This window comes from Eublepharis macularius, chromosome 5 (genome assembly GCF_028583425.1).
Source record: "Eublepharis macularius isolate TG4126 chromosome 5, MPM_Emac_v1.0, whole genome shotgun sequence".
NCBI lineage: Eukaryota > Metazoa > Chordata > Lepidosauria > Squamata > Eublepharidae > Eublepharis > Eublepharis macularius.
In genome coordinates, this window is record NC_072794.1 from 69,590,905 (window position 1) to 69,618,330 (window position 27,426).

The window sequence follows — 27,426 nt, forward strand, 5'->3', positions numbered from 1 at the left end:
TCTGGAACTTGCTCCCCGCCCCTCAAGTTGCTTTTTAGATACTTTATGGCTATCCATTGTAAGAAGGCATATAATTGACATCTTTATAACGATGGCCTTTCCTCCAAGTGTGTTTCCACACACATTATGTTTCCACAAACATAATAGTGCTTCCCACCACCTCCCCCATCTCATTCACTAATTTCGTGTACTTCCATCCTCCACTGGCACAAGCTGCTCATGCAGGCCCCTGGATTGGACATGTGAGCAGGCAAGGGACTGATGTAGGAATCGTATGTGGGTGCAGCAATCTTTTATTCTTTCAGCAGGGGCCATCACCCATGCATCCTCCTTCTGGAAGTTGGGTAGACAAGCTGTTATTATATTAAATATGAAGCTGAAGGTGAACAATGGGATTCTTTCAACTTGCTCTTGATTTCAGGTAGTCATTCAGTTGCATTTCTCCAAGCTTTTCTTAAATGTTTCTTGAATGTTTCTACGAAGCCTTCCTCAGTCCCCCAGACATTACATTCAGAGGTAACATTCATATGTATAAATATAACTTATATATAACAGTACAGTGACATAGTGTCCTATATTTTAGTATTGTGAGAATAATTATATATTTCATAAAGCATCTTACAAATTAAAATTTGACCCCAATTTTTTGCCAAAAATTTTTGATTAAGCATTTTATGCTGCTTATTTTTAAATAATGTATGAATAATATTTTAAATAATTGGGGAGATTTGGGTTGTGTATGTGTAGTATATCTACAAATTACTAACGGGGAAAAATAAGTGGTATCACTTAATGAGATTACCAAATAGCATTCCATTGCTTTCTTCGTGAAATAAAATCATCAAACCATTGTTTTTATAGCTTGATTCCTTTACATGAAGTTCTGCGACACAAACATTACATCAGAGCTGGAAAAAAGGAAATTTACATTCAAGTCACACCTTCAGAATGTGATAGCAAAAGGTCTATGCATCACATCATTAAGCCAGCACAGCACACTGACGTTGAAAAGCTTACATCTGGGATCCAAGTAAGTGTGCTATTTAAACATTAATTTAACAACTATAGTAGAGAAATCAGCACTTTGCATATAACAGCAAGAATCATTCTGTGCATCCAAGGAAAATTGTTAAAACTATAAAGAATATAAATTGGAAAAAATGTTCTCAGTATTTAATACCTTATTTTTATAAGTCAAATAGATAGTCTGGGGAGTCTGCATGGTTTCAGCCAAACAGTGAATAGTGAATGTTCCAGTAGATCTTGATGATGTTAATTTTCACTATCATATATCAAAAGAAAAGAGTAATTGGCAGTCCTAAATATTTACTTGGAAGTAAATCCACTGATACATGCAGTTCATCTTTGTGGCTTCTCTGGAGTCCCGCAGTAGGACTGTGTATGCACAGGCCAGTCACAGAAAAGGTTTCTAGAAGAGGTTTCCGGAGCTTTCTTGACACTTTCCCACCAAATGTGACATCTTGACAGAATTTGTTCTTTAGTTTTAGTTCAAATGTTCCATGTCATGCAACTTGTTACAATTACGTTTTCTCAACTAACTTTGCCAACTCTTGGATACTCTAATCAGAAACATGGACTATTTGGCCTTGCTACACACTGACAGTCCATACCCTGTCCTTTTTTTATCCTTTGTTGCCAGGGATCCCCTGTCATTGGGGAATACTCTTCTAAGCTACTGGCAAGGTAATCTATTTGTATGTTTTTCCCCTGGCTGTTTTTGCTGTGCAGATTGCTGTGCAAGCAGCAGAAAGTTCTTTTATGGCACATACTGTCCATCCTTTCTTTGGCCCCATTAGGCCAGCTTCACTGTCATCACTAAATGGATCATCATGAGTAGAGGAGAGAATGGACTGTGAGATGCCACGTGCATCTTCTGAGGCCCAAATCCTTCACTCCTCAAGATCTTTTCAGTAGAAAAGGACCTCAGCCTGCCTTCACCAGCAAAAGGATCCTGAACTTTGAGGGTGTTCATTCCCTATCATTCATCTTCAAAGCCCATTCTTTCCCCTTAATGATCATTTCAAAAGTAAAGGGGAACCTAGCTTCCTCTTTGCCAGGAGGACCATGCCTCTAGGCATATATCTTCCAAGCCTGCCTCCCTTCCTCATAATCAATAATCAACCAACCCACTTTTGCCACCAGAAATGTTGAGGGAACACAAATAAAAAATTTTCATCTGTCTCTTCTTATTTATGAAAAAAAAATCACATCTTGTGCCATATACACAGAAAGCATACCAAAATAGTTCATAGGACCATGCCATCTGCAGAATGCCAAGCAGAGCAGTACAGGAGCTGCTGAGATGGGGCTGCTGTCATATCACTAGTGGAAACATTTGAAAAAAGTAAATTGTGTTGGTAGGGATATATATGTTGATAGATACTGAGATGAGTCAGCTGTTTTTTGAATCATTACTTGTTTAGTAATGAAAAGACAATAAAAACATTGATCTAACAGATGGAATGATATAAAATTGAATTTAAAAGCATGCATTATTTTCTTTAGTCTAAATTGATGCTTTTTATTATTATTTTTGTGGATCAAAAATAATGCTTTAGATAGCAATCTGCTTAAAGAAACCAGTGGAATGAGTTTAAATGCTGATGTGTCTAAATTATATCCCAAAGTTAGAGCAAATATTATTAAAGCAATTTGACTAAAATCTGCATGAACATAATAAAAGAAAAAGAATAGGAAATGCAATGATATATTTTAAATTGACACAAAATGGATTCAGCTGGTATGGCAACATCTGCTACTGCTTTTTCTGACGGTGGCCTGTGGCTCTGATTTGTCATGATATTCTGACTATGAAATTCACAAACTTCCTCCTCAGTTAGGAATTGCCTTCTTTCAACCACATTTTCCCTCAAAGACCGAGTCCCTGTGGACAGGTTCTCTTACAGTGCAATCCTAAGCAGAGTTACTCCAGTCTAAGCCCATTAACTGGAGTAACTCTACTTAGGCTTACATTGTTAATTGTAGGTAAATTTCAGTAAAAACTCCAAAAAGCAGAAACTCCTACTGTTTGGGTTATGATTTTGCTACTCTCCCAGTGTACCCAGTATCTGTTGCATCTTTGCAAAGTAATGACAACTACTGAAAACTCACTTAAACTACTTCCCTTGACACTATAACTATTCAAATTATGTATTTCTGTTGTAATTTATTATTTTTTGTGTGTGGCTTCTGCACTTGTGTCATCCTGGATCTGGACTGGGTCTGAAATTTCTTGTGGATATGAGGTATCCTTTTAAAATAAGCATGATTAAATCCTTTCAGTGGTTTAGGGGCCACCAGATTGTATTTGGTTCATGGAACTAACAGAAAAACTAACAGCTGGTTATTTTTGAGCTACAGAGAAATATGAATGTAAATTTAGTTTCCGGTAAATATCCAGAGGATCCAGTTGCTAGTTTTACTTGGCAAGCATCTATATTATTTCAAATAAGAGATTAATCTAATGATAATGGATTCTAATGAATGTCAATCTAACTGTCACGGAAAGAAAAACAACCATGAGCTACAGTCTCTTTATAAAGGATTAGGCACAGCAATCTCACTTGAGTTATAGCTGTCTGTCCTAAATATGGCTGTTTGTGGGCCGAGGTTTTCGGTTTAGTTACCACTATAGTAATTTTCAGATCCCCTAACAACAGCATAAACTTTTGCTCTGACTGAGAGCTATTCTTGTTTATTTGCACAGATAAAGCTAAGGTGTCCTTGTCATCAACAGGCTGCAAAGAAATGTTTCTTGGTATAACAGATGACGAGCGAAGGGGTTGTTTAGTCTAAAAGCTGAAATTTATTCAAGGAGCACAGAGGTGTGAGGTTGGAACAAGTATTCACTCATCCATGCCAACACTGATGCTGCCTAGAGAGACAAATCATTCCTCGAGAAGGAGTGGAACTGGGAGGAAAGGCAAATTTGCATACTTTTTAAAAGCATCATTAAATGCATAGCTATAATGCTGGTAAAAATCTATAGCAAAATCAGATGTTAATGATGGAAGAATTTTGGTGCCTGGATATGGCAATATGTCTAATAGATGAAATGTTGATTTTAACAGGTTTTAAATGTGAAAGATCTTAAGGAGCTTCATTTATATCTGAAAGAATTAAGGCAGCCTGTTCTCTCAGCAGTACTGAGATTTGAAGAGAAAAAAAAGATAGAACAAAAGGATTCAAAAAGGTTACCAAAGATGGGTTAGTAATGTATCGCTTCTGTCATGTAGAACAAATACTGAAAAATGTCTGTAGATTTGCAGTTGTTGATGTTACTAAGGATATTTTAGAAGTCACCTATAGATGACATTTCTATATTTTATACATACAATTGGATATTCTAATTATTATATTCACTATTCATCTCCTACCAGCTGAAAATGTATTGAATTTATTTTAGTGCTATTACATCCACTCTATCAATGTTTACTCTCATAATGTTACTGCAGTTAAAGCCAAATGCTTGTACAGGCTGCATTTTTGGATTTGAGCATGGGAATAGGTGAGCAGGTTTGGGATTAAAAATACAAGAAAAAATGTACAGAATCAGAATTGTTAAAGTATCATTATCAGTGGTGTGTGGCTTGTTAGGTCCATATGAAATTGATGCATTTCTTAAATAACAGAATATAGATATTTGTTCATTCTGTTAGCTTTGACACATGAGAATGAAAGCATTCATTATCAAGTTTCCGTCAGTATTGTCTCCATTAGTGTCCTTCTATTAGAAAAACTGTGTCAGTATTTCTTGTCTGCAGCACACTTGGCACATCTTTGTACAAAGCAGGCTGTTGGCTAAGTGTTTGTAGGTTGGTGGGCATCTGGTCTTTGCACAAGGCATTTGGGTATGAGATCATATCACATGATGTTTTAGCTTAAGAATTGTCCAGGTACAATGTGTGTGTGTGGGGGGGAGATTGTGAGTGCATTTTATCATCTCAGGATTGAATGCACATGCTGCTGTCTTATACTGAATCAGACCATTGGTCCATCAAGTTCAGCATTGTCTACTTCAATTGGCTGCAGCTCTCCAGAGGTAGACCTTGGGTAGAGCTCTTTCAAATCAACTCCTACCTGGTTCTTTTAACTGTTGGAGATTGAACATGGGACATTCTGCATGCAAAGCAGAGGCTCTTCCTGAGTCACAGCCCATTCCCAATTGTTCCATTGCTTGATTGTTGCATTGTTTGATAGTATGTCCTCTTGGTTGATGTATGAATATGGTTGTTTTTCTCACCTCCTTTAAAGAAAGAAAGAAAAAAGAGCACTAGCCCACAAAGTTCTGCATGTATTGTAATGCTGATTCTCAGATGGTATATCAGCTTCAGTATTCTCATCAGCAAAATCAAACACCTTCCCGTAAGTTTAGTTTTTCTAGCCAACCAATTAGTTGTATCACGTTCTGAAAGGGCAAGTTAAAACTAGTAGTGAAGCCGTTTTTAATAGTCCAAGAGGTGGGTGCACACATCTAATGATGATTTAGTTCCGCAGTCATAGGCACAAAGAGGAAGTTTTATGGTAGGCTCAGCATCTCACAGAAAGCACATTGTTATGAAAAAAATCGAGATTAATTGTACAATTCATGAAATGCAAGATAAAAGTACAAAGAAACCCAATATCATGAAGAAGCAGCTTAAATATCCCATACTATGATGACATTCTTTGAACTATTACTTGTATGCTGGAACATTTCCCCATTCTAAAACCCCACTGGCAGCGGCACACTGGTGTGGTGTTGGCAGTGCTAGTTAGCATCCTATGAGCATTCCACAGAAAGAGAATAAGCAACAAACACCCCTGGCATGAGACAGACTACGTAGACCCTGGCAACACACACCAATCAAAGAATAGTGTCCTAATGAAGGACCCACACAGGTGCAGCCAACTCCCACCAGTTGATGTTACTATGGCCCCTTGTCATTAGGCTGGCCTTTAAAAGTTAGGGAGAGGTCACTGAGGATGGACTAGTTTGGGCTCCAGGCAGTAGAGGAGTCAACTGGGGGAAAAGACAAGGATGGGGTGAATCTTGAACTTTCCACAGGGGAGGCCTTAAAAAGAGCATGTAAATAGCCTGCTGCCAAGGGCACTGGACTGATGGAAGGGAGCATGAATGCAAAACATCAGAATGCTATAACAATTAGAAAAATGCTTACCTGTCCCTTGTGAAGGGCTACATTGGAACGGGGCTTCTGCTCTCTGCTGGGGCTGCTCCAGAGAGCTCCAGTCTTGCAAGGCAACAGACGTCATGGGAGTTTGGGAAACAGTAACACAGATTGCATTGGGGTGGGTGGAATTCACCCCAGATTGCTTATGTACCCTGGACCCCTTAATTTGTAGTGATGTTTTTTAGTTTTAATATATGATATTTATTGTTGTTTTAATTGTTAGTAATGTTATAACCTGCTTCAGGCCTTGTTTGATGGAGAGGTGATATAAAAATCTAAAAATTAAATAAAAACCCCTGCCTGCATGGTATTGTGCTGATAGCATGGTACTGAGGTGCAAGCCTGTCTCCCTCCATCAGCACTGTGCACACTGTTGCAGGAGGCAAGGTTGGTAGAGGAATACACGGAGTAGATACATGAGGCTATCAGGGAGAAGCAGTTGTAGCAGTCCAAGTTTGATGCAAAGACTCTTTCTCCCTTGCTTATCTATATGTGGTGCATTGTCCTTGCACCCCTTGTTGGGGAAGTATAGTCTCTTCTAAGGCGTCTGTCTCAGCATGGAGTACCTGTAAGGATTCTGAGCATAACTGTGTTAGGTAAATGCAACACCAATGCTTGTTCACTCCCTTGGGTATTTGTATTAAATGCTTCCTGTGGGGTGTATATAAATTGAATGTTGTTATTGTTGCTGTTGTTATTTATTATAAACTTCAGGTGTATTTCCCACTACATAAGTGCAAGGCTCTGTATTGGCAGCATGGGCCAGAGAGCTCTAATCTCATTATTTATTTTATTTTTATTTATATTTCAATTTATATACCACCCATTCTCAGGGGCTCTGGGCGGTGAACAAGTTAAAATCAATAAAAACAAGAAAACAACAATAGTAAAATCAACATAAAAAACAATAATGAAATAAATTAACCAAGTGCAATGGTGGGGAGAACCCCCCCCAGCCCAAAGGTGGGAGGCCAACATGGCACCACCTCCTTCAACCACCAAATGCCTGGCGGAACAACTCTGTCTTACAGGCCCGGCGGAATGATAATATGCCCCGCTGGGCCCGGGTCTCCATTGACAGAGTGTTCCACCAGGCTGGAGCCAGGATTGAAAAGGCCCTGGCTCTGGTTGAAGCGAGGCGGGCTTCCTTAGGGCTGGGGACCACCAGTAAACATTTATCCGCTGATCGAAGCGGTCTCCAGGGAACATACAGGGAGAGGCGGTTCCGAAGATATGCCGGTCCCAACCCACTCAGGGCTTTAAAGGTAAGAACCAATACCTTGAACCTGATTCGGAATTCAACCGGAAGCCAGTGCAGCTGGCACAGGACAGGTATGATATGTGACTGGTAGGATATACCAGTCAGGACCCGTGCCGCCGCATTCTGGACCAGTTATAATTTCCGGATCAGGCCCAGGGGTAGCCCAGCGTAGAGTGAGTTACAGTAATCTAGCCTGGAGGTGACCTTTGCATGGGTCACTGTAGCCAGGTCCTGGGGCATCAGGTAGGGGGCAAATTATTTATTTATTTATTTATTTATTTATTTATTTAATCACATTTCTAGACCGCCCTCCCCGTCAGACGGGCTCAGGGCGGTTTAACAACAGATTAAAAACAGTAAAAACATTATAAAAACGTTAAAACATCATATCAAAACAATTAAAATTGGCGGGTATAAAATATTAAAATACAGCATTGTCCTGCATGGGTGGTGGAAGGTCTTCAGTGGTATGGCCAGCGAGAGGACAGCCTAGCCCCCACCAAATGCCCGGTGGAACATCTCCGTCTTGCAGGCCCGGCGGAAAGATAACAAATCCTGCCGGCCCCTAGTTTCCTCAGACAGAGAGTTCCACCAGGTTGGAGCCAGAACTGAAAAGGCCCTGGCTCTGGTAGAGGCCAGGCGGACCTCCCTGGGGCCAGGGACCATCAGCAAGTTCTTAGTGGCTGATCAAAGCGACCTCCGGGGAAGATATGGGGAGAGGCGGTCCCAAAGGTATGCTGGGCCCAGTCCGCATAGGGTTTTATAGGTCAACACCAAAACCTTGAACCGGACCCGGTACTCAACCGGTAACCAGTGCAGCTGACAGAGGATAGGTGTTATATGAGCCATGATTGGTGCTCTGGCAACCACCCGTGCAGCTGCATTCTGAACCAGCTGCAGTTTCCGGATCAAGCCCAAGGGAAGCCCTGCATAGAGTGAGTTGCAATAGTCTAATCTGGAGGTGACCGTTGCCTGGATCACTGTTGTAAGGTTATGGGTCGATAGGTAGGGGACAAGTTGTCGAGCCTGTCTTAGATAGAAGAAAGAGGATCTGACAACCACTGCGACCTGTGCCTCCATAGACAAGGAAGCATCCAGGACCACCCCCAGGCTCCTCACCCTTGACACCAGCGTAAGCGGCGCTCTGTCGAGAGCAGGGAGCTGGAGTCCTGCACCCATGGACCCTAGACCCACATGCAGGACCTCCGTCTTCAAGGGATTCAATCTCAGCCGACTTTGCTTCAACCATCCAGACACAGCTCCGAAGGCACGTTCCAGGACATCTGGGGCAGAGACAGGCCGGCCATCCATCATCAGATACAATTGGGTGTCATCTGCGTATTGATGGCACCCAAGTCCGAAACTCCGTACCAGCCTGATCTGACGAAGATGGAAAAATGCAGACTTGGCAACCGCCGTGACCTGGGCCTCCATCGACAAGGAGGCATCCAGGAGCACGCCCAGACTCTTCACCACTGGCAAAGTTGCCAGTGGTGTCCCATCCAGGGCAGGGAGCTGGATCCCAACATCTGGCAGCCCCCATCCCAGCTACAGGACCTCCGTCTTCACCGGGTTCAGTTTCAGCCTGCCCTGTTTCAACTATGCCATCACAGCCTCCAGAGCTCTGGCCAGATTGTCTGGGGCTGTGTCTGGCCGGCCGTCCATCAACAGAAAAAGCTGGGTGTCATCCACGTATTGATGACAGCCCAGCCCAAACCTCTGCACCAACTGGTTGAGGGGGCGTGTGTAGATGTTAAATAACATCGGGGAGAGTGTCACCCCTTGTGGAACCCCGCACACCAGAGGGTGACAGGGTGATAGATCTCCCCCAAGCACCACCCTCTGTTCCCGACCCTGGAGAAAGGAGACCAGCCACTGTAAGGCTGTCCCCCTAATTCCCACGTCAGCGAGGCAGCTGGCCAACAAATCATAGTCGACCGTGTCAAACGCTGCTGTGAGATCGAGTAACACAAGCAGCGCCGACCCGCCTCGATCCAGATGCCTGCAAAGGTCATCTGTGAGGGCAACCAAGACTGTCTCTGTCCCATGGCCAGGACGGAAGCCAGACTGGAATGGCTCTAGGACTCCAGCATCATTCAGGAATTCCTGCAGTTGTACCGCCACTGCCCGCTCAATCACCTTGCCCAGGAACGGGAGGTTCTCAGTTTAAGTTCTCAGTGTGCCTTGTATGAGATTGCTGAGGGACCTGTGACTACTGTAGAGTTAGTTGGCTAACTAACTAAGCCAGTTAAGTGTTTGGGGGCAGGTTGGAAGGTATGGAGGGGGATTTTGTTTTTCCCACTGTATAGCTTTCTGAGCCATGCCAGGTTTTCTCCTGGTGTTCCATTATATCTCGACTGGATGTGTGGCGAGACGAGGCTTAGGAAGATGACTGCCCATGTCACATGGACCACCCAGATCTACGTCAGTGCTGATGCAGCATGATACCAGTGCAGCTTTGGATCAGGGCTTAGGCCAGAGGTTCTGGCCATTTTTTCATGAGAGATAGAGAAGGTAGTTTCATTTTGACATTAGATTTTGTCGAAACTACAATGTTATACTGACGATAAGTACAACAGGGTTTTTCTTTTCTAGTTATGTGTTTGTTTGATTGCTTTGTTGGAAAACACAAGATGGGTTTCCTCATAGGTGCAGTGTTTCCTGTGTAATCTCAAAATGAAGTGTTGAGCAAAATTTTGACAGATGTAAAGTTTCTGGTGTAGAAGGAGCATATATTCCGGTCACACTATGGTCACTTTCACATGTCCTTAAAGGGATGGCCCACTCACTGAACGCTGGCAGCTTTTCCCCTTCACTCCAGACATCTCCATTTTCAAAACGGTTGCAGGCTGTTTGGCTTCCATTTTTTCAGCATCTTTTTGGGTGTGGGAAAACAAAGAGAGTGGGAGTTTTGCTAAACTCCTCAGGTAGACCACTCCATAAAGTGGGGGACACCACAGAGAATGTCCATTTAAGGGCATTGCCCATGTGCAAGGTGGTACCAGCAGAAGGTTCTGTTCTGATGAGTGAAGCTGCTGTGGTGGAACAAAGGGAGAGAGGCGGTCCCATAGATATGATGGACCAAGACTATGAAAAGCTTTGTAGAGGACATCCAATATCTTGAATGGGGCTCAGTAACTGATAGGAGTGACTGCAGAATGGGAGTAAAATTCATGGTCCCCCTAGCTCCCGATAATAGCTGAGCTGGAGTCTCCGAGTTAAATTAGAGAGAAGACCTACAGTGCATTACAGTTGTCAAATCTCAATGTTAGCATGGCATAGATCCAGGTGGCCAGATTGGCCATGTTGAGGTAGGAGGCCATCTTCCAGGCTAGGCTGAGTTTGTGGAAAGCATTTTTTGCAGCCACCTTAATTTGCTTTTCTAGCAGTAGTGCTGGATCCAGTATAACCCCTAGGCTTTTGACTGAGTCTGTAAGGGTCAGATGACCTCCATCGAAAGTGGGAAGTACAGTGTTCAAGATCTCTGTCTTCCCAACCAGCATCGCTTCCATCTTGTCTGGGTTCAATTTCAGTTTGTTTTCTTTCAGCCATTTAACCACAGCTGTCAGAAAGCAACCTAAGATCTGAACTGTATCCTGCAGTGATTTGGATAGTGAGATATAGAGCTAGGTATTATCTGCATATTGATGGCATCCAATTCCATAGCTATGAATGAGTTGTCCTAAAGACTTTACATAGAGGTTAAATAACATGGGGGATAAGATTGTGCTCTATGGAACCCCACAAGATAATTCCCACTCCGGAGACAGCTGATCCCCAACAGTAACTCTTTTGAGTCCAGTCCTTTGATAACCACTTCCGCCTTCAACAAGATGGCTTGGTCTATTGTATCAAAGGATGCAGCTAGATCCAGGAGGAGCAATAATCAAGCATGGCCTTTGTCACATTTGAACTTTGGTTATGATACTATAAAAAACTGATATATATAGTCCTATGTGGATCAACATTATGCTGAGGTTTGACCAGGAGAATAGCAAAAAAATGACTTCAGTTAGCCCCCATAATAGCCCTCTAGTTTACTCTTCCAAAGTCCTCTGATTTATCACTTCCAATGGCTTGGGATGAGTTTTGCTTAAGTTTGAGACTTCTCTTATGGAATACATGTTGCAAGTCAGTGATCTGTTTGTTCTTCATATTGTAAAGTTTTGTTCTGGGCATCGATCCAGCTATAGAAACTCACCTGTTTAAAGATGTACAGCAAGAGATTAACTGTGCAAGTAAACCACTTTGAAATCATGAAAATGTCAAACCTGTTTCCTTTTCGTTCAACCAGTATTTTATTGTCAGACAAGGGTCTACCACAGAGCCTGTGAGAATTCTTTGGATTTTTCAAGGCGTCATACAAGTAAACTTCCCAGCTACGAACTTCCTTTCAAACGAAAGGAAAAACTCAAACTTCACATTTTGCTATCATCTCTAGATAATCTAATCATTGACAAATGTTTTTATAGTGTTTTTAATGAATGAGATGAGCATAGTTGGTATATAATATATCCTAGTTTGCTTAAAGTTTCATGTGAAATTCCTATATATTTCTGAGTTAGAAAATTATTTACGCCTGGATTCAACAAATCCCAAGTGCCAGGTCACTATGGTGCCTAGAAATTTCATTGTGGTGCTTAGTATTTTCAGCAATGATTTTATTGTATTATCTCTCAGCACTTCACGGTAGAAGTACAAATGGTGGCTCCAACCAGTTTTCCATTGGTGAAAAAGGAAGGAAGTGGTCCTGTTTTACCACCAAAAAGGATATTTTTGGGATCATGGGACCTGCATGGACAAATGCTTTATGGAACAGGAGCTGTAATAAGAGGGGAATTGGCTGAGATTGAACACAGAAAGCTGGCTGTATCCAATCTAAAGCTTATTTATCATTTCACATCAGAATGTTTTGTTGTATGGTATAAAAATAAATGTGCATGAAGTTCTTGTCATTGATTGTTTTTATATAAAGTTTACAACATTCAATGATGGTAGATGAATTCATTTCTTAACCAGTTGCTTTCTATGCTGACTCCAATATTCAATTAAAAGTAATAATGAAATTATGAGAAATTAGAGAGAAGTTAGGTTAGGGTGATAGGTTAGATTTTTGTTGTGATGACAACCAGTTCTACCCCTGAATTTATTTATATATCACAACACTTCTGTCATAGCTTTAATAAAATTACAAAAAACTGTGAAGATTCGGCTTTGTAGTAGCAATAATAAGAAAATGTGTTCATTAAAATATGAAACCTTGAAGGCTGAAAAATCTAAATTTTAGGGCTAACTGCTAGAGCCAAAGAAAATTTGTCAAGGCCTGACCAACTGTCCTTTCCAAGTCCAATTTCAATTGTTCCATTATCATTTTCTAGAATTTTATTTGTATAAAATATACAGAAGATGTTTTTAAAACATATTCTTGAAAGAAATGTTTTTTGTTGTTAAATTGATTCAAACCTGATGACATTTTACTGTCATAAAAGGCACTATCCTCTATTTTTCCATTGGACAAGAGCAACTTAAATTGGAGGAAGGCTCCTATGGCTCAAGGAAGACAAAGTTTGTGTAGCAGATTGATAGAATATAGGTTAATATTCATTGGTCATGGAATATGGATCTAGGATGGGGTGCATGTGGAATTCTTCTGTTCCAGTTCATCAGGTGATATAATAGAAACTCTGATTATGTGCGTATGTGGCCGGGGAGTGTCTGAAATCAGTGAGATGCCTGGCCTCAGTTCCTCCACCACCATCACCTGCCCAGTGAAGCTGTGCTGTCTTGTCATTGTTCAAAAACAGTTGAAATGCCTGCTTTCGGCTCCAACCACATTCCGACATGCTTTCTGTAGCACGAGCTGACAATCCAACTATTTCCCAATAGGCTACATCTTCTCTATTTAATGGCCTAAAGAGGCCAAACCAAATGGGTCTGGCTGGATCTCTGGCCCACCAGAGAGCACTTACAGATATGTCCCTCACTTGAGAGGGAGAGAGTTCCTTCAAGATGGGTTTGCTGTAGCACAGTGATTAAGTGGTTTGGCTGTGAATCAGCACTCTACTGCTTCGAATCCCACTACTACCACGAGCTCAGTAGGTGGCCTTGGGTAAGCCACTCCTTTCAGCCCCAGCTCCTCAGCTGCACTGTGGGGATAATAAACACTAACTTGTTCACTGCTCTGGGTGGGGCAGTAATCTCTCTAGAAGAGCGGTATATAAGTGCTGCTGCTGTTGTTATAAAGAATGGAATTTTGAGGATAGGACTAGTAAAGGCTGTCAGGAGCCTGAAGTCAGATTGCTCCTTGGTCCATTGCAGAAAGCCCAGAGATAAGAGGGCACAGGGAGCTACATGTTGGGAGGAAGAGGACCCAGGTGAGCCAAAACTCCTCTCCTAAGTCAACAACAACAACAATAACAACTTTATATACCGCCCTTCAGGATAACTTAATACCCACTCAGCGGTTTACAAAGTGTGTTATTATTGTCCTCACAACAATCACCTTGGGAGTTGGGTGAGGCTGAGAAAACTCTGAGAAGCTGTAACTGACCCAAGATAACCCAGCTGGCTTCAAGCGGAGGAGTGGGGAATCAAACCTGGTTCTCCAGATTAGAGACCTGACACTCTTAACCACTACACCAAACTGGAGTAAAGGTCTAAGATCCCCTTCCCAGAAGCAACCCTGGATCTTGTTTCCTTTGAGAAACTTTCATCTTTCTGCAAACCTCTGCACAGTGTATATATTTTATATTGACATGTCATAACCTTGCTGTCAAAAAGTCACAGAACATTACTTTCATATCACAAAGTGACCACAGCATTTTATATTTATTATGTTATTTGAAAACCCTTGGTATCTGGATTTATGACCAGATACTTACTGCACCAGAAGAGTGAAGGAGCATCTTCAGAAAGTAAAGGAACCTCTTTCTAGCTTTCAGCATTGTTGAGACCAATGGGACTATCAAGTAGCTTTTACTGAGAATAAGGATTTAGGCAGAGAGTTTCTAGGGAGGCCAGGGGTAACAAAGTGACTTACCTGGGAGAAAATGTTGCTTCAGTTTTGCTTGGACCATAAAATCAGGCTGTCTGAAATCATTAAAGAAGTATACTGAATTTTGATTTTAAAAAGTTACAGAACATAAGAAAAAAAAAGAAGGTGGAGTTCTTAGGATTTTAGCAAACCCATGGAAGTATATTTAGACTTTTTGAGCCTGTGGACCACCCTATGTAGCCTATGTTAATGATTTAACAAAATTCAAATGGACAAAATTGTCATGAGTATTTTATAAAACTCTTCCAACATTGCAATTCTCATTTATTTTTATTAACATTGTGGACCATAAAGATTTCTATTGATGTGTAATGAGAATTTCATTATTAATCTGTTATGTTGTGTTAATGAAGGGGAAATTCTATGCATACAAATGTGCTAAACTACTCTGATGTTTAGCAATCTATTACTACAATATTCTATGGAGAAAACTTATTATAATTACATTTTCAGTTGCATCTGCACTACTTCTAATTATTTTAATGTTACTTTTGCGCAGTGCATTCTGAAGGCATACAATGTATGGTTCGTTGTAATATGCTAAACACCATATTTTGGCAACCAAAAGAAACATTTATTCAGTCAAATATAAAACAAACTATTTACAATAGCATAGCAATGACATTAGTATGATACTCAAGCTCCAGTTGCTGTATAATGTGAGATTTTTCTGGATCTTTAATTCTGACCTGAGTTATTGATTACCTCTCCCATCTCTGTTAACAATACTTTGATAACTTTGATGAGCCTAAGAACTCTGGTTTATCTTTACTAACTTTTTTTTAATCCAGCATTTCTACTGACAGAATCCAGTACCGGATTTTGTATAAGGGCTTGTAACGTTCTAGAGCAGTTTTCTTCAGTTACTTTAAACTGTTATTACCCAAGTTTATTTAAACCAAAAATATGCCATACATGATAAAGAATACTTAGACTTGCAGTCAAAGTTTGATGACTAGGGACAGTGTAGCTGGTTGGAGGTGGTCTAGAACAGGGGTGGGGAAAGGGGGGGAGTAGCACTGCTTCTGAAAATGTGAAGAGTGAAGTATTCTGAAGAGAGTTTGGTGTTGAACAGAAAGGTGGTTTGGCAGAACAGTGGACCATTCCTGTATGACGCAGCATGAAAGGAAACACCAAAATGGAATGGAAATTAAGGGGGCCAACAGCAGGTGAGCCTTTGTGAAGAGAAAAAGAAGAGGGGGAAAAAAGAGAATAATACCTTATTCATGTATTATTATTATTATTATTTTCACTAGTCATATCAGTAGGCAATAAGGCATACAGCAGACTTTCAGTAGGATCTAAAGGACTGAGTGGAAAAGATCTTTTTATATCTCCCTTCCTGTGGCATCTGTGCTTACTGCTCTTAAGGAACAATGTGGGGTGCAATGTGGGTGCATGTAATGTGTGTGGGTGCGTGTAGAAGGAAATAGGCAAAAATCACCCCTTTCATATAAGAAGAACATTCTCTTATGGAAAAAGGCTTTGCACCCAACCTTCTCTGTCTACATACATAAAGTCAAGAAATCATTTTTTCTCTCTCTCTCTGAGACAGAAAATGACACCCTTCTCTAGCTGCCACACTTAAAGTGATGATATTATGCTACAGCTGACAGACAGAAACGCTGAGAAAATGATTGTGCCACAGATCTTGTACAAAAGTGGTATATTCTCTCCTTCTGATATTTTGTATTTACATTCTTCACAGATTTACCAGAATACTTTAAAACTTATCACATAAAAAATGAAGTGAACATTTCAGAAAACAGTAATGAAATGCAGTGCCCTTATTTTAGTTATTTGGAATCAGTCACTCACTTGCATTGGAAGTAGTGCTTCCAAGCCACACACCCACCCCTTGTATTGACTTTTTGCTGCTGCCTTTCCTCACCAGCCCCTGAGGCTGTGAGGTGGTGGTGCTGTGCTCAGGGAGCCTGCTGTGGCAGAAGAGATCTTGCCATTGTGGTACATGCCCTGGTAACATCTAGATTTGATTACTGTGGTGTTGAGCAATTACTATGTGAGACTGCCCTTGAAGACTGTTCAGTGGCTACAGTTCGTGTAGAATGCTGCAGCCAGCATGCTGACTGGAATATGTCATTTCTCTGGTTCCCATTTAACTTCTAGCTTAAACTCCTGTACTGGTATTGATCTTTAAAACCCTAAATGGCTTGGGGCCATCATACCTTAAGGATTGCCTTCTCCTATAGGAACCTATCCATCTACTCTGAACATCTTTGATGTCCCTGCTTCAGGTGTCCCTGCCGTCTGAGGCCAAGAAAGGCCATTCTCAGTCATGGTACCAAAACTTTGAAACTTCCTCCCCAGGGAGTTTTGTCAATCTCCCTCTATCATTGTCCTCTGCCAGCAGGTAAAGACTTTCATTTCCTTTGGCTTACCTCTCCCCCACCCCCCACCCCCCGTCCCAGTCAAAGATGCCAGGAGCACAGCTTGCTTCCACCCAAGCCAGGAATGAATGCACGCAGGGCGCCTGCTCTTTATCAAACAGAATTACAAAAGTGCTAATGAGAGACTGCTCTCACCTCAGTCTTGGATAGCTGCCACCAGTCCTTTTGCTTTATTCAAAGCACAGGAGCAAAAGGACAAAACTCCTGGCCCTTCAGGGAAATTAATCAGAAAGTCTACCCTGCAAGATTGGTTTGCATGTAGAGTTTCTCAACAAAGTTTTACCTGGTAGGTGGTTTCGGGTCAAGGCACCCACTTCAGCCTTTTGAGGTTTAGGAGTCAAGAACTACATAGATTAAAAAATATAATTATTTATTTGGTGCAAAAATATTTAAAAAGAACAAAGACGGGGGGACAAAATAACAAAAGCTATAGCAATAAGCTCTAACTACACAATACACAGTATTTTCAGAAGGCAAACACAATTAGGCATAGGTGCAAATTACCTCAGATTCTCTTCCATAGAGACAAACAGGACCATAGGACTAAGTCCATATCAGCAGACAAAATGCTGGTTGCAATGGAGCAGCCATCTTTCAAAGAGAGACTAAATTTTCTCTTTCTTAGCCTCTTGCTTCTACGTGTTGCTAACTAACTTTATGGGTAAGGGTCTAAATTGGCCCAGGCCTGTTTAGCCAATCAGAACTAGAGATGGGCACGAATCGAATTAAGATCCAAAAAACGCATGAAACAGGCCGGTTTGTGGAAGCTTGTTTCCACGAACTTCCACGAACTGGTCTACTGGTTCGTTTGGGTCATAAAGGAGCAGTTTAAATAAAATAAACTTTTCCTGTGGCTTGCAAGTGGCAGGTCCCTTTAAACTATCAGCTGGCAGGTGGCAGGGAGGATCCCCCCTTGCCGCCTGCCAGCTGATAGTTTAAAGGGACCTGCTGCTTGCAAGCTGCAAGGCCCTTTAAACTGCGCAACCCCAGCCCCGGCCCTCCACCCACACTTATCTTGCCCTGCGGGCCTGTGGTGTCCGCCCCCTCCTCCCACGAGGGGCGGGAAGGCCATTTTTGGCCTCTTCTGCTGCTGCGAGGGCCCGCAGGGCGGCAGAGGAGGCTGAAAACGGCCTTCCCGCCCCTCAAATGGTGGCCGCGGTGGCCATTTGAGGGGCGGGAAGGCCATTTTCAGCTTCCTCCACTGCCAAAAACAGCCTTTCTGCCCCTCAAATGGTGGCCATGGAGGCCATTTGAGGGGCGAGGAGGCCGTTTTCAGATTCCTTTGCCACTGCGTGGGCCCGCAGGCCTTTCTCCTAAACCAGAGATTTCTAAGATGGTCACAGTTTGAAAAGAAAAGCCATTTTCTTTACACTCCCAATAACTATTACTGGCCCTGCTCCCTGGTTTGAGTGTTATGTGTTTGTGTTTTAATGTTCAAATGTTTTGATGTTTGCTGCCCTGGGGACCCTATTTGGTTGGGGAAATGGCATTAAAATGTTTTAAATAATAGCCATAATTGATGATAATACAATTTTCCTAGCTTTGCAAAATTAACACCTGTAAAAAATAAGGAATCCCAGATCCTAGAATATGAACCAATGGGATAAACCAGATATTGGACTTTGGAAAGATAAAAATATAGTGGATAACAAAGCATATATTTATTTATTTTCTTTATAGTCTGCTTTTCCTGCTGAGACACAAAGTGGATTGCAAAATTTAGCAATGTACCTGGAACATTATTGTAATAAGATTGAATTACCAAAGTTAGAAAACAAGGCAATAAGACAGTGTGAGACATAAGAAATGCAAAAGCCAGATTACATAAATTAGAAAAACAATGCAGTGAAAAAAAGAAATGCAAACAATAAACAGTGCCATATACTACAGCCCTTGACCCTTTCTTTGTAAATGTGTCTTCCTTGGCAAGTTCAATTTTACTAAAGCCCTTTTCCCTTTATAAAAATGCCCTCCTGAACAATTCTGTTTTATACCTTCTGTGGAATGATAGAAGTATGGGAGCAAAAGAATAAATGATTTGCCTGAGCTCCTCAGGCAGACCATTCCACAAAGTAGGAGCCATAGAGGAGAGTGCACAGACGGGGGCAGCTGCTGATCTTACCCATTTGCAGAGTGGATAAAGACAGAATACAGGGAAATAAGCAAGAGGGAAGGAATTCCAGATGAACATAGCAGCACAAGGTTCATGTGGTGCATGGGAAGTAGAGGCAACATCCAATGAGTAGGCAGGTATAGTCTCATGATATTTGTGCGAGCTATACCATAGGAGCTCTGGGCAAGAGTTGTTCAGTAATATTTCTGTAATTTCTTCTTGGTTCTTTTGTGGGATCTCAGGGAGGAGTCTGAAGACACTGAGCCCCAGGCAAGCACTACCGTTAGAGAATGGTAGTGATGGCTGATTGCCAGAAATAGCCAAGAATGAAGGTTTCATATCCATTTTAAAATATAAGATAGAGCCAAAATTTATAAACAATGTCCGCAATCCTGCAAACTTTAGTTGTTACTAAGACCCTTTAAAAGAGATGGGACTTTTACAGTGCAATCCTAAAAAAACTTATACCAGTAAAAGCCCATTGATTTCAATGAGCTTAGATTGGAGTAACTCTTCTTAGGATTGTATTGTTAGTCTCCAGCTCCTTCCATTGTGGAGATATAAGGAAAAAGGCATACTTTTTAAAAAATTGCAAAAAACCTTGTAGCCCAGAGAAGGGGAAGTAACCACTTCTGGTAGATTAGGACAGGGAAACTGGAGGGAAATCTGTCATGTGGAAGCTGCATTGCTGCTGCACTTTTTCTGTAGCTGCACCAGCAATGGGAAGACCACAAAACCCTGTCCTTGTAAGGAACACACTAACTGTGTTAGGGTCATTCTGTATAAAATAAATGAACAATGAGAACTATTGATCTGTCTACTTTTATTCTACCCCTCCTGCAAGGAACTCAAGGGAGCAAATGATTTTCCAGTCACCCACCCCCCACCCCATGATTCCTTGAGTATCCGTTGCTTATATGTGTGTGTTAATATTAAACAATGATACTGTTATACTTGTCTTCTTTTCCAAGCAGTGAGCCATGGGCTAATCCTTACCCAGGCTGATTCTAAGAGGAGAAAGCACTGGAGACTTAAAGTATTTTTGGTGATGGTGAAAGTGCTGTTAAGTTGCAGCCAACTTACGGCGACCCCATAGGGTTTTCAAGGCAAGAGACTTCAGAGATGGTTTGCTATTGCCTTCCTCTGCATAGTGACCCTGGTCTTCTTTGGTGGGATCCCATCCAAATACTGAGACCAACCCTGCCTAGCTTCCAAGATCTGACAAGATCGAGCTAGCCTGGGCCATTCAGTCTGAGCATGGCATTTTAGTACTAATGTTATTTATAAATCTACAGGTTGAATCCAGACTAATTGGCACTTTGCACCAATTCCCTTTTCCCAAGGCAGACTCCTCACATCATTCCTAAGGGTCTCCTATCTGCCAGGAGCAGCATTTCTTGGAGATCAATGAGCTGCAGTGAGAGGGGAGAGGCAGGAAAGTTCCATTCTGAAAATTTGGTCTACATCAAACCATAAAAGCTGACATGACTTCTGCTGAGCCAGGCTCAGACGCAGCAAATGAGGACCCAGATGAGCTCCAGGAAGAGACCGAGGTTTCGTCTGAGGCAGATTAGGGGGCCCAGGAATCCCCAGTACTACAAGGTTCAGAGCCCATGGCTCCTGGGGCCATGCTCCAAGAGCCTGAGTCAGGAATTATTCAGTGGAAACCCTGGAGCCCCCAGCTCCCAAACAATGTGCCTGAGAGCCTGCTATTGAGACTTTGCTACTGAGAGACTCAGCAAACATTCCAGGAACAGTGACAGCTATCCCACAGCCAGGCCTGGCCAGGTCCAGGATCACCAGCCCTCCAGGCTTTGCCACCACCCAGCAGAGCAGCAGGTACGGCTGGTATCTACAGAAGCAGCCCAGTGGTGACACAGTGCCAGGCTTGCAGCCTGTGCTCCAGCTCTTGGGCAAACTATGAGTCAAGTGGATGTCTGCCCAAGAGCTTTGCAGGATTCTGGCTCCATTTAAGCCTTGACAAGATGAGTCTCAGCAGCTGTCTCCAGAGCAGGTGGGGCTGCTTCCCTCTGAAGCCTATTTTAGGCTGGAGGGGAAATCTTGCTGAATTAACCAGTTTGTAAGGGTCTAGCTCTTGTGCTCTGGACTCAGGCTGGTCAGGAAGCCTCCTTTTGCTGCTGCGCTTGGAATCAGGTCATAAGTAGAGCACAGATGGAAGCACAGAGACTCTTTTACAGTGCAAAAAATATGCTACCCTGCATCAGATCTCAAGAGAGAGGAAAAGTATCCTGTGCCTGCCAGGTGTTTCAAGTCATCAGCAGGGGTGGCTTCTCTTTCTGTCTCTTTCCTTTTTCAGTCTCACACAGATATCTTGCCCCTCCTTCAATTAGGTGAGATGTTCACGCCCTTATGGGCAAACCTGATGGGTACTTGGCTAGAGCTCTTAAGCTATTAAGACCCATTGAAGGGACTTGGGCAGATCCATTAAGGAGATCGTATCCTATATCTATATGAAGAAGTGAGCTGTAATCCATAAAGTTATGCTTTATGGAGTAAGAATCATGAACAATAGAAAAAAGAGGGCCCTTATGTTTAACTTAGAATAAGTAAGACTCTGAATATGATCCATATTTGTGGTGGAGAAAATCAGAACTCAATCTGTAGTTTAGTTTTAGGGGGTTTTTTTCTTCTTTCTTTTTTTCTTTTTTCGCTTGTTTAAGTATTGTTAGTGTGTCATCTTTTTAGAATATTTTTAACTTCTATTTTTGTTGTCTATAGCTTTTATGTTATTGTTTATAGTCTAAATAAAGGAAAATGCCATGATAAAAAAAGAGGTGAGCTGTGACTCACAAAAATTCATATTTAAATAAATGTTGCTAGTGTTTAAGATGCTATTGGATTTTTGTTTTATTTAGCTCTATTAAGTGACAAACTTCTTTTCCATGTGGAACAGACGGATCTTAAGCTTATTACAATATGTTGTTAACATCAAAATGTAAATGTGAATAAATTAAAATATTTGAGAGAATAGTAACTATAACAAATTTACTATTTTGTGTTAAATCTACTAGATTGGAAACAAACTAAAATGAAAGATGCGAAGGAGATGGCAAGTCAGTTTAGGCTTTCAGTAGCTAAAATGCCTTTCTATTCCAAGACTGTTGAACTGCAACAGTATCAAGAGAGACAGAAATATTTTTCTGATAATGTGTATGACTTGCATTTTTTAAAGAAAACTCCTCCAGAAATTAAGCCCATGCATGATCCAGGTAACATTGAGAGGAGGGCCTTCGTTAAAGCATATGGATCTATAAGGCTTCGCCCATTGCATGCTATTGATAAAGCATACCTAGAAAATCAAGAAATGGACATTTTGCTTAAAAAAGAGCGGCAAGTAATGCAGATGCAGATTTCTCAAAATGCAGCAAAAGAATATTCTTATCAGTTAACTGAAAAAAGAACAGAGTATCTTCAGATGAAATATGAACAGGAAAAATTTGTAATTCGTGATTTTTTGAAAGAGCGCCAAGAGGAAAGAGCAACATTAACTAGAAAAATTAGACAAAAGCATGTTAAATTTTTAGAAAGCAAGGAGGCGAAGACAGTAGAACGTACATTTATTCACGGCTTTAGTGGTCAGCATACTTCTTTGACTAAAGGCTTGTTGATACTTGATGGTTGGAGGAGTCACCAGGAATTCATAGCTCAAAAAAGTGTTATTGTTAAAAGCTTTGTAGAAGAAAAGAAACAGCGTAAAGACATGTTTAAACATTATCAGGAGCAGAGGTACGTTGCTTTTCTTGATTATTCAATTTGGAGATACAAATGCTAGACAGAAACCTGTAAATTTTTCAGAAGTATGTTGCTTGGTTTTTAATTTTTTTTGTAGTTTTACCTGTTGAAAAAGTGTAAAAAGTCTGATAAATTACATGATCAGTGAGTGCAAATATTTAGAAATAACGCAAGACAACTTTTAGACTTGTCGAAGGCTTTCACGGCCGGAGAACGATGGTTGTTGTGGGTTTTCCGGGCTGTATTGCCGTGGTCCTGGCATTGTAGTTCCTGACGTTTCGCCAGCAGCTGTGGCTGGCATCTTCAGAGGTGTAGCACCAAAAGACAGAGATCTCTCTCTCTTTTTTTAATAAAATTTTTTATTGGTGAGTAAATAAAATATTACACAAATTCCCCATCTTACCTAAATTATATCAACCCCCACCCTTCCCCCCCTCCTTATAGACGTCCAACAGCTTTTCAACCCTTAGCCCATCTTATTATTTAAGTTACTCTTAACTATAATTTTTTGAAATCTTATATATATTATATCACTTATTCTAAGCATATTCAAATTCTTCAATATCTCCAATTTACTGATGTATCTAATCTCCATCTCCCTGTTTAACCTATCTATTTTTAATACATTCTTCTTAATACTAATATTAGCTTAGATTAATTAATAACTAAATTTCCCCGTTAATGGTAAAGTTACTTCTCTCTCCCCTTTATAAAATCACACATTAATAATTCTCAAACTGTCACAGTCCTCCTTTCATATCCCATTTTTTTTCTAGGTATTGTTTCAATTTCCCCCAGTCTGCAATATATTCTCCTGGATCAAGATCTTTCAGTTTTCTTGTCATTTTGTCCATTTCTGCCATGTACAACAATTTGTAAATCCAATCTTCTATAGTTGGTATTTCTTGCACTTTCCATTTCTGCGCATACAAACATCTTGCTGCTGTAATCATGTAAAATAGCAATGTTCTATACTGCTTTGGAACATCTTCCATTCCCAGGTTCAGTAGCAGCAGTTCTGGGTTCTTATTTATTTGGGTTTGCAAAACCTCATTAATTATTTCTATTATATCTCCCCAGTATTGCTTAGCTACCTCACAAGTCCACCAGATATGATACAATGATCCTTCATGCTTTTTACATTTCCAGCATTTATCTGACATGTTTGCATTTCCAAGCGCAATCTTCTTAGGCGTTAAATACCACCTATACATCATTTTATAATCGTTCTCTTTAATATTGGTACAAGTTGAAGTCTTCAAAGTGTTTTTCCACAAATATTCCCATGATTCCATTGTTATTTCTTTGTGAAAGTTTATTGCCCATTTCACCATCTGGACTTTAACTGTCTCGTCTTCCGTATGCCATTATTCCTCCCCTTAAACAGTCCGAGTTGTAAACATCCCTGATTTGCCTATATTGAAACCATCCATATTGAGGAGATAACTCATCTTGTGTCTTTATTTTTAATAATCTATGTTCCGTCGACGTTATCTCTTTATAAGTTAAACATTGTTGTTCATTATAAACAGCTCTCGGATCTATTACTTCATATGGTACCACCCATGAAGGGATACCACTTTCCATGTAATTCTTGTATTTCTTCCAGATTGTGAAAAGGCTTCTTCTAATATAGTGATGCAAAAACATAGAGTCCGCTTTAACTTTGTCATACCACAAATAGGCATGTCATCCAAACAATTTTTTGTGTCCCTCCAAGGCCAGGAAGTTATGGTCTTTTAGCGTTATCCAATCTTTTAACCAAGCCAGACAAATTGCTTCATAATATAATCTTATGTTTGGCAGTTGCAGTCCCCCTCTTTCTTTCGAATCTTGTAATACTTTCATTTTCACCCGGGGTTTCCTGCCTGCCCACACGAAGTCTGAAATTTTTCTTTGCCATTTGTCGAATTGTTTGAAGTCTCGGATAATTGGAATAGTTTGCAGCAAAAACATCACGCGTGGTAACACATTCATCTTCACTGCTGCTATTCTTCCCAACCATGACAAATTTAATTTATTCCATTTTATCAAATCTCTTTCTATTTGTTGCCACAGTTTCTCGTAATTATTTTTGAATCTATGTTTTTCGCAGTCAGCTCAATTCCTAAATATTTCACTTTGTTAGTTACCTCGCAGTCTGTTATCTCCATTAATTCTTGCTGTTTTTGCTTCGTCATATTCTTACACAATATCTTCGACTTCTTTTTGTTCACATAGAATCCAGCCAAGTCTCCAAATTCCTTTATTTTATCCATTATTTTTGGCATGTTATCTATTGGATCTTCCACTATCAACATTACATCATCCGCAAATGCTCTGACTTTGTAGGAAAATTCCTTTATTTTTATGCCACGAATTGTATCGTCCTCTCGAATTTGGATCAGCAAAATTTCCAAAATCAAAATAAACAACAATGGAGACAATGGGCAACCTTGTCTTGTACCTTTACTTATTTTCAATTTTTTAGTCAAATCATCATTAACTACAATCGCTGCACACTGGTCTTTATAAATTCCTTTAACTGCTTGTATGAACTTTTCTCCCATTTGCAGCTTTTCCATAGTGGCAAACAAAGTCCCAGTTCAAATTGTCAAATGCTTTTTCCGCGTCCACAAAAAAGAAACCAACCTCCCTATCACAGTGCTTGTCGTAGTATTCAATAGCGTTTATTACTGTCCTTAAATTGTCCTTAATTTGTCTATTAGGTAGAAATCCAGCCTGTTCTTCTGCAATAAATTCCGACATCCATCCCTTTAACCTTTCCGCCATAATTTTCGCAAATATTTTGTAGTCATTATTCAGCAACGAAATTGGCCAATAATTCTTAACATTAGTCAGATCCTGTCCATCTTTCGGGATCAATGATATATTAGCTTCATTCCATGAATCAGGAATCTTTTGACCTTGCAAAATTCCATTGATCACCTCCCTTAAAAACGGTGTCAGGTCATTGGCCATCATTCTATAAAACTTTGCTGTTATTCCATCCGGTCCAGGCGCTTTTCCTAATTTTGTTGATTGTATAGCTTCTTTTATTTCTTCCTCTGCCACTTCCCTATTTAACTTCTCTTTCCATTCCTCTGAAATTGTTGGAAGCTTCATTTTCTCCAAATATTCCGCTATCGAATCTCTGTTCACCTCCTTTTTTTGGTACAGTTTTGCATAAAATTTAAAAAAGGCTCTACTAATGGCAGATTGATCCATCAATATATTATCCTCTTCTCGAATCTTAGTTATGGTTTTCTTCTCCTTTTTTTTCTTTAACTGCCACGCTAAGTATTTCCCAGGTTTATTTGCACCTTCAAACGACCTCTGATTCATTTTTTAAAATTCCACTCCAATTCTTTATTATTCATTGCCATCAATTGTTCCTGCAGGATTTTCGTATCCTGATATATTTTCTTTTTCCCTGGTCTTTTCTTAAGTTGTATCTCTTTGGCTTTAATTTTTTCCATAATTTCAAGTCTCTTTTCTTCCTTTCTCTTCCTAGCTCTTGCATTAAAATCCATTAGTATTCCTCTAATCACAGCTTTATATGTGTCCCATACCTTATAAGTTGATACGTCCTTGTTCAAATTATACTGTATAAAGAACTTGGTTTCTCTTCGTAGCAACGCAATGTTTTCTTCCGTCTGCAGCGAGTCTTCATTTATCCTCCATCTTCTCCTTTTAGTATTTTTTCCAAATCTCCACATGATTGGATTATGATCTGAGCCTACCTTGGGCATTATCTCCACGTCTCTAGTCCATACCACCAATTCTTTGGAGGCCCAGATCATGCCAATTCTTGAAAGTGTAAAATGTCTTGCAGAGTAAATGTATATTGTCTGTTTTTAGGATTTTGTCTCCTCCATACATCTTCCAGACTTTCTTGTTCCTTAATCGCAAAAAACGATTTTGGCAAAAGTCCTCTCTTTTTCTGTGCGCTTTTAGATTTCTTGTCTTCTTCCAAATTTGTAACTCCATTGAAGTCACCTGCCAGAATTATTTGATCATAGGTCAATTCGTCTAGTTGTTTCTGTAAATCCTTGAAAAAAATTTCTTTTCCCCATTAGGCGCATAGATTCCAATCACCAAAGTCTTCTTAGAATTCCAAATTATTTCCACTGCTATATATCTGGCTTCTGTATCACTTAAAACTAGTTTTGGCTGCAGCTCTTCCTTTATATAAAATACAACTCCTCTCTCCTTCTTTTTGGAAGCTGCTGCAAATTCATTTCCAAGTTTTGCAGGTTTCAAATATTTTACATCCTGCTTTTTGATATGTGTCTCTTGCAAACACACTATGTTACATTTTTGTTTTAAAAGCCAGTGGAAAATAGTCTTACGTTTAGAAGGTGAATTTAGTCCATTTACATTCCAAGATATAATTTTACACTCCCATGATCAAATGACCCAGGTATCCAGAAATGGGAGTTTCCCCTCGATTTCTTTCTCCATTGTGAATTGTATGTTCAGGTGGATGTTGTTGAGATGATTGAAAAACCCCATCAATTCTTCCTCTCCATGGCTCCAAATGATAAATGTATCATCCACAAACCAGAACCATACACTAGGTTTGTGGGGTGCTGATTCTAGAGCTGTTTTTTCAAAATGTTCCATGTAGAAGTTTGCAATAACTGGGTTGAGAGGGCTCCCCATGG

General features: G+C 40.5%; 1 protein-coding gene across 1 annotated transcript in view; it reads left to right on the plus strand.

The window, feature by feature from the left end:
- Positions 1–27,426, plus strand: part of LRRIQ3 (leucine rich repeats and IQ motif containing 3) — a 60,625-nt gene that overhangs the window by 27,457 nt on the left and 5,742 nt on the right. Inside the window, exons 5-7 of the mRNA XM_054980374.1 lie at positions 862–1,030; positions 4,092–4,227; positions 22,060–22,774. Coding sequence (XP_054836349.1) covers positions 862–1,030; positions 4,092–4,227; positions 22,060–22,774 — 1,020 coding nt within the window. The remainder of the gene's footprint in view (positions 1–861; positions 1,031–4,091; positions 4,228–22,059; positions 22,775–27,426) is intronic.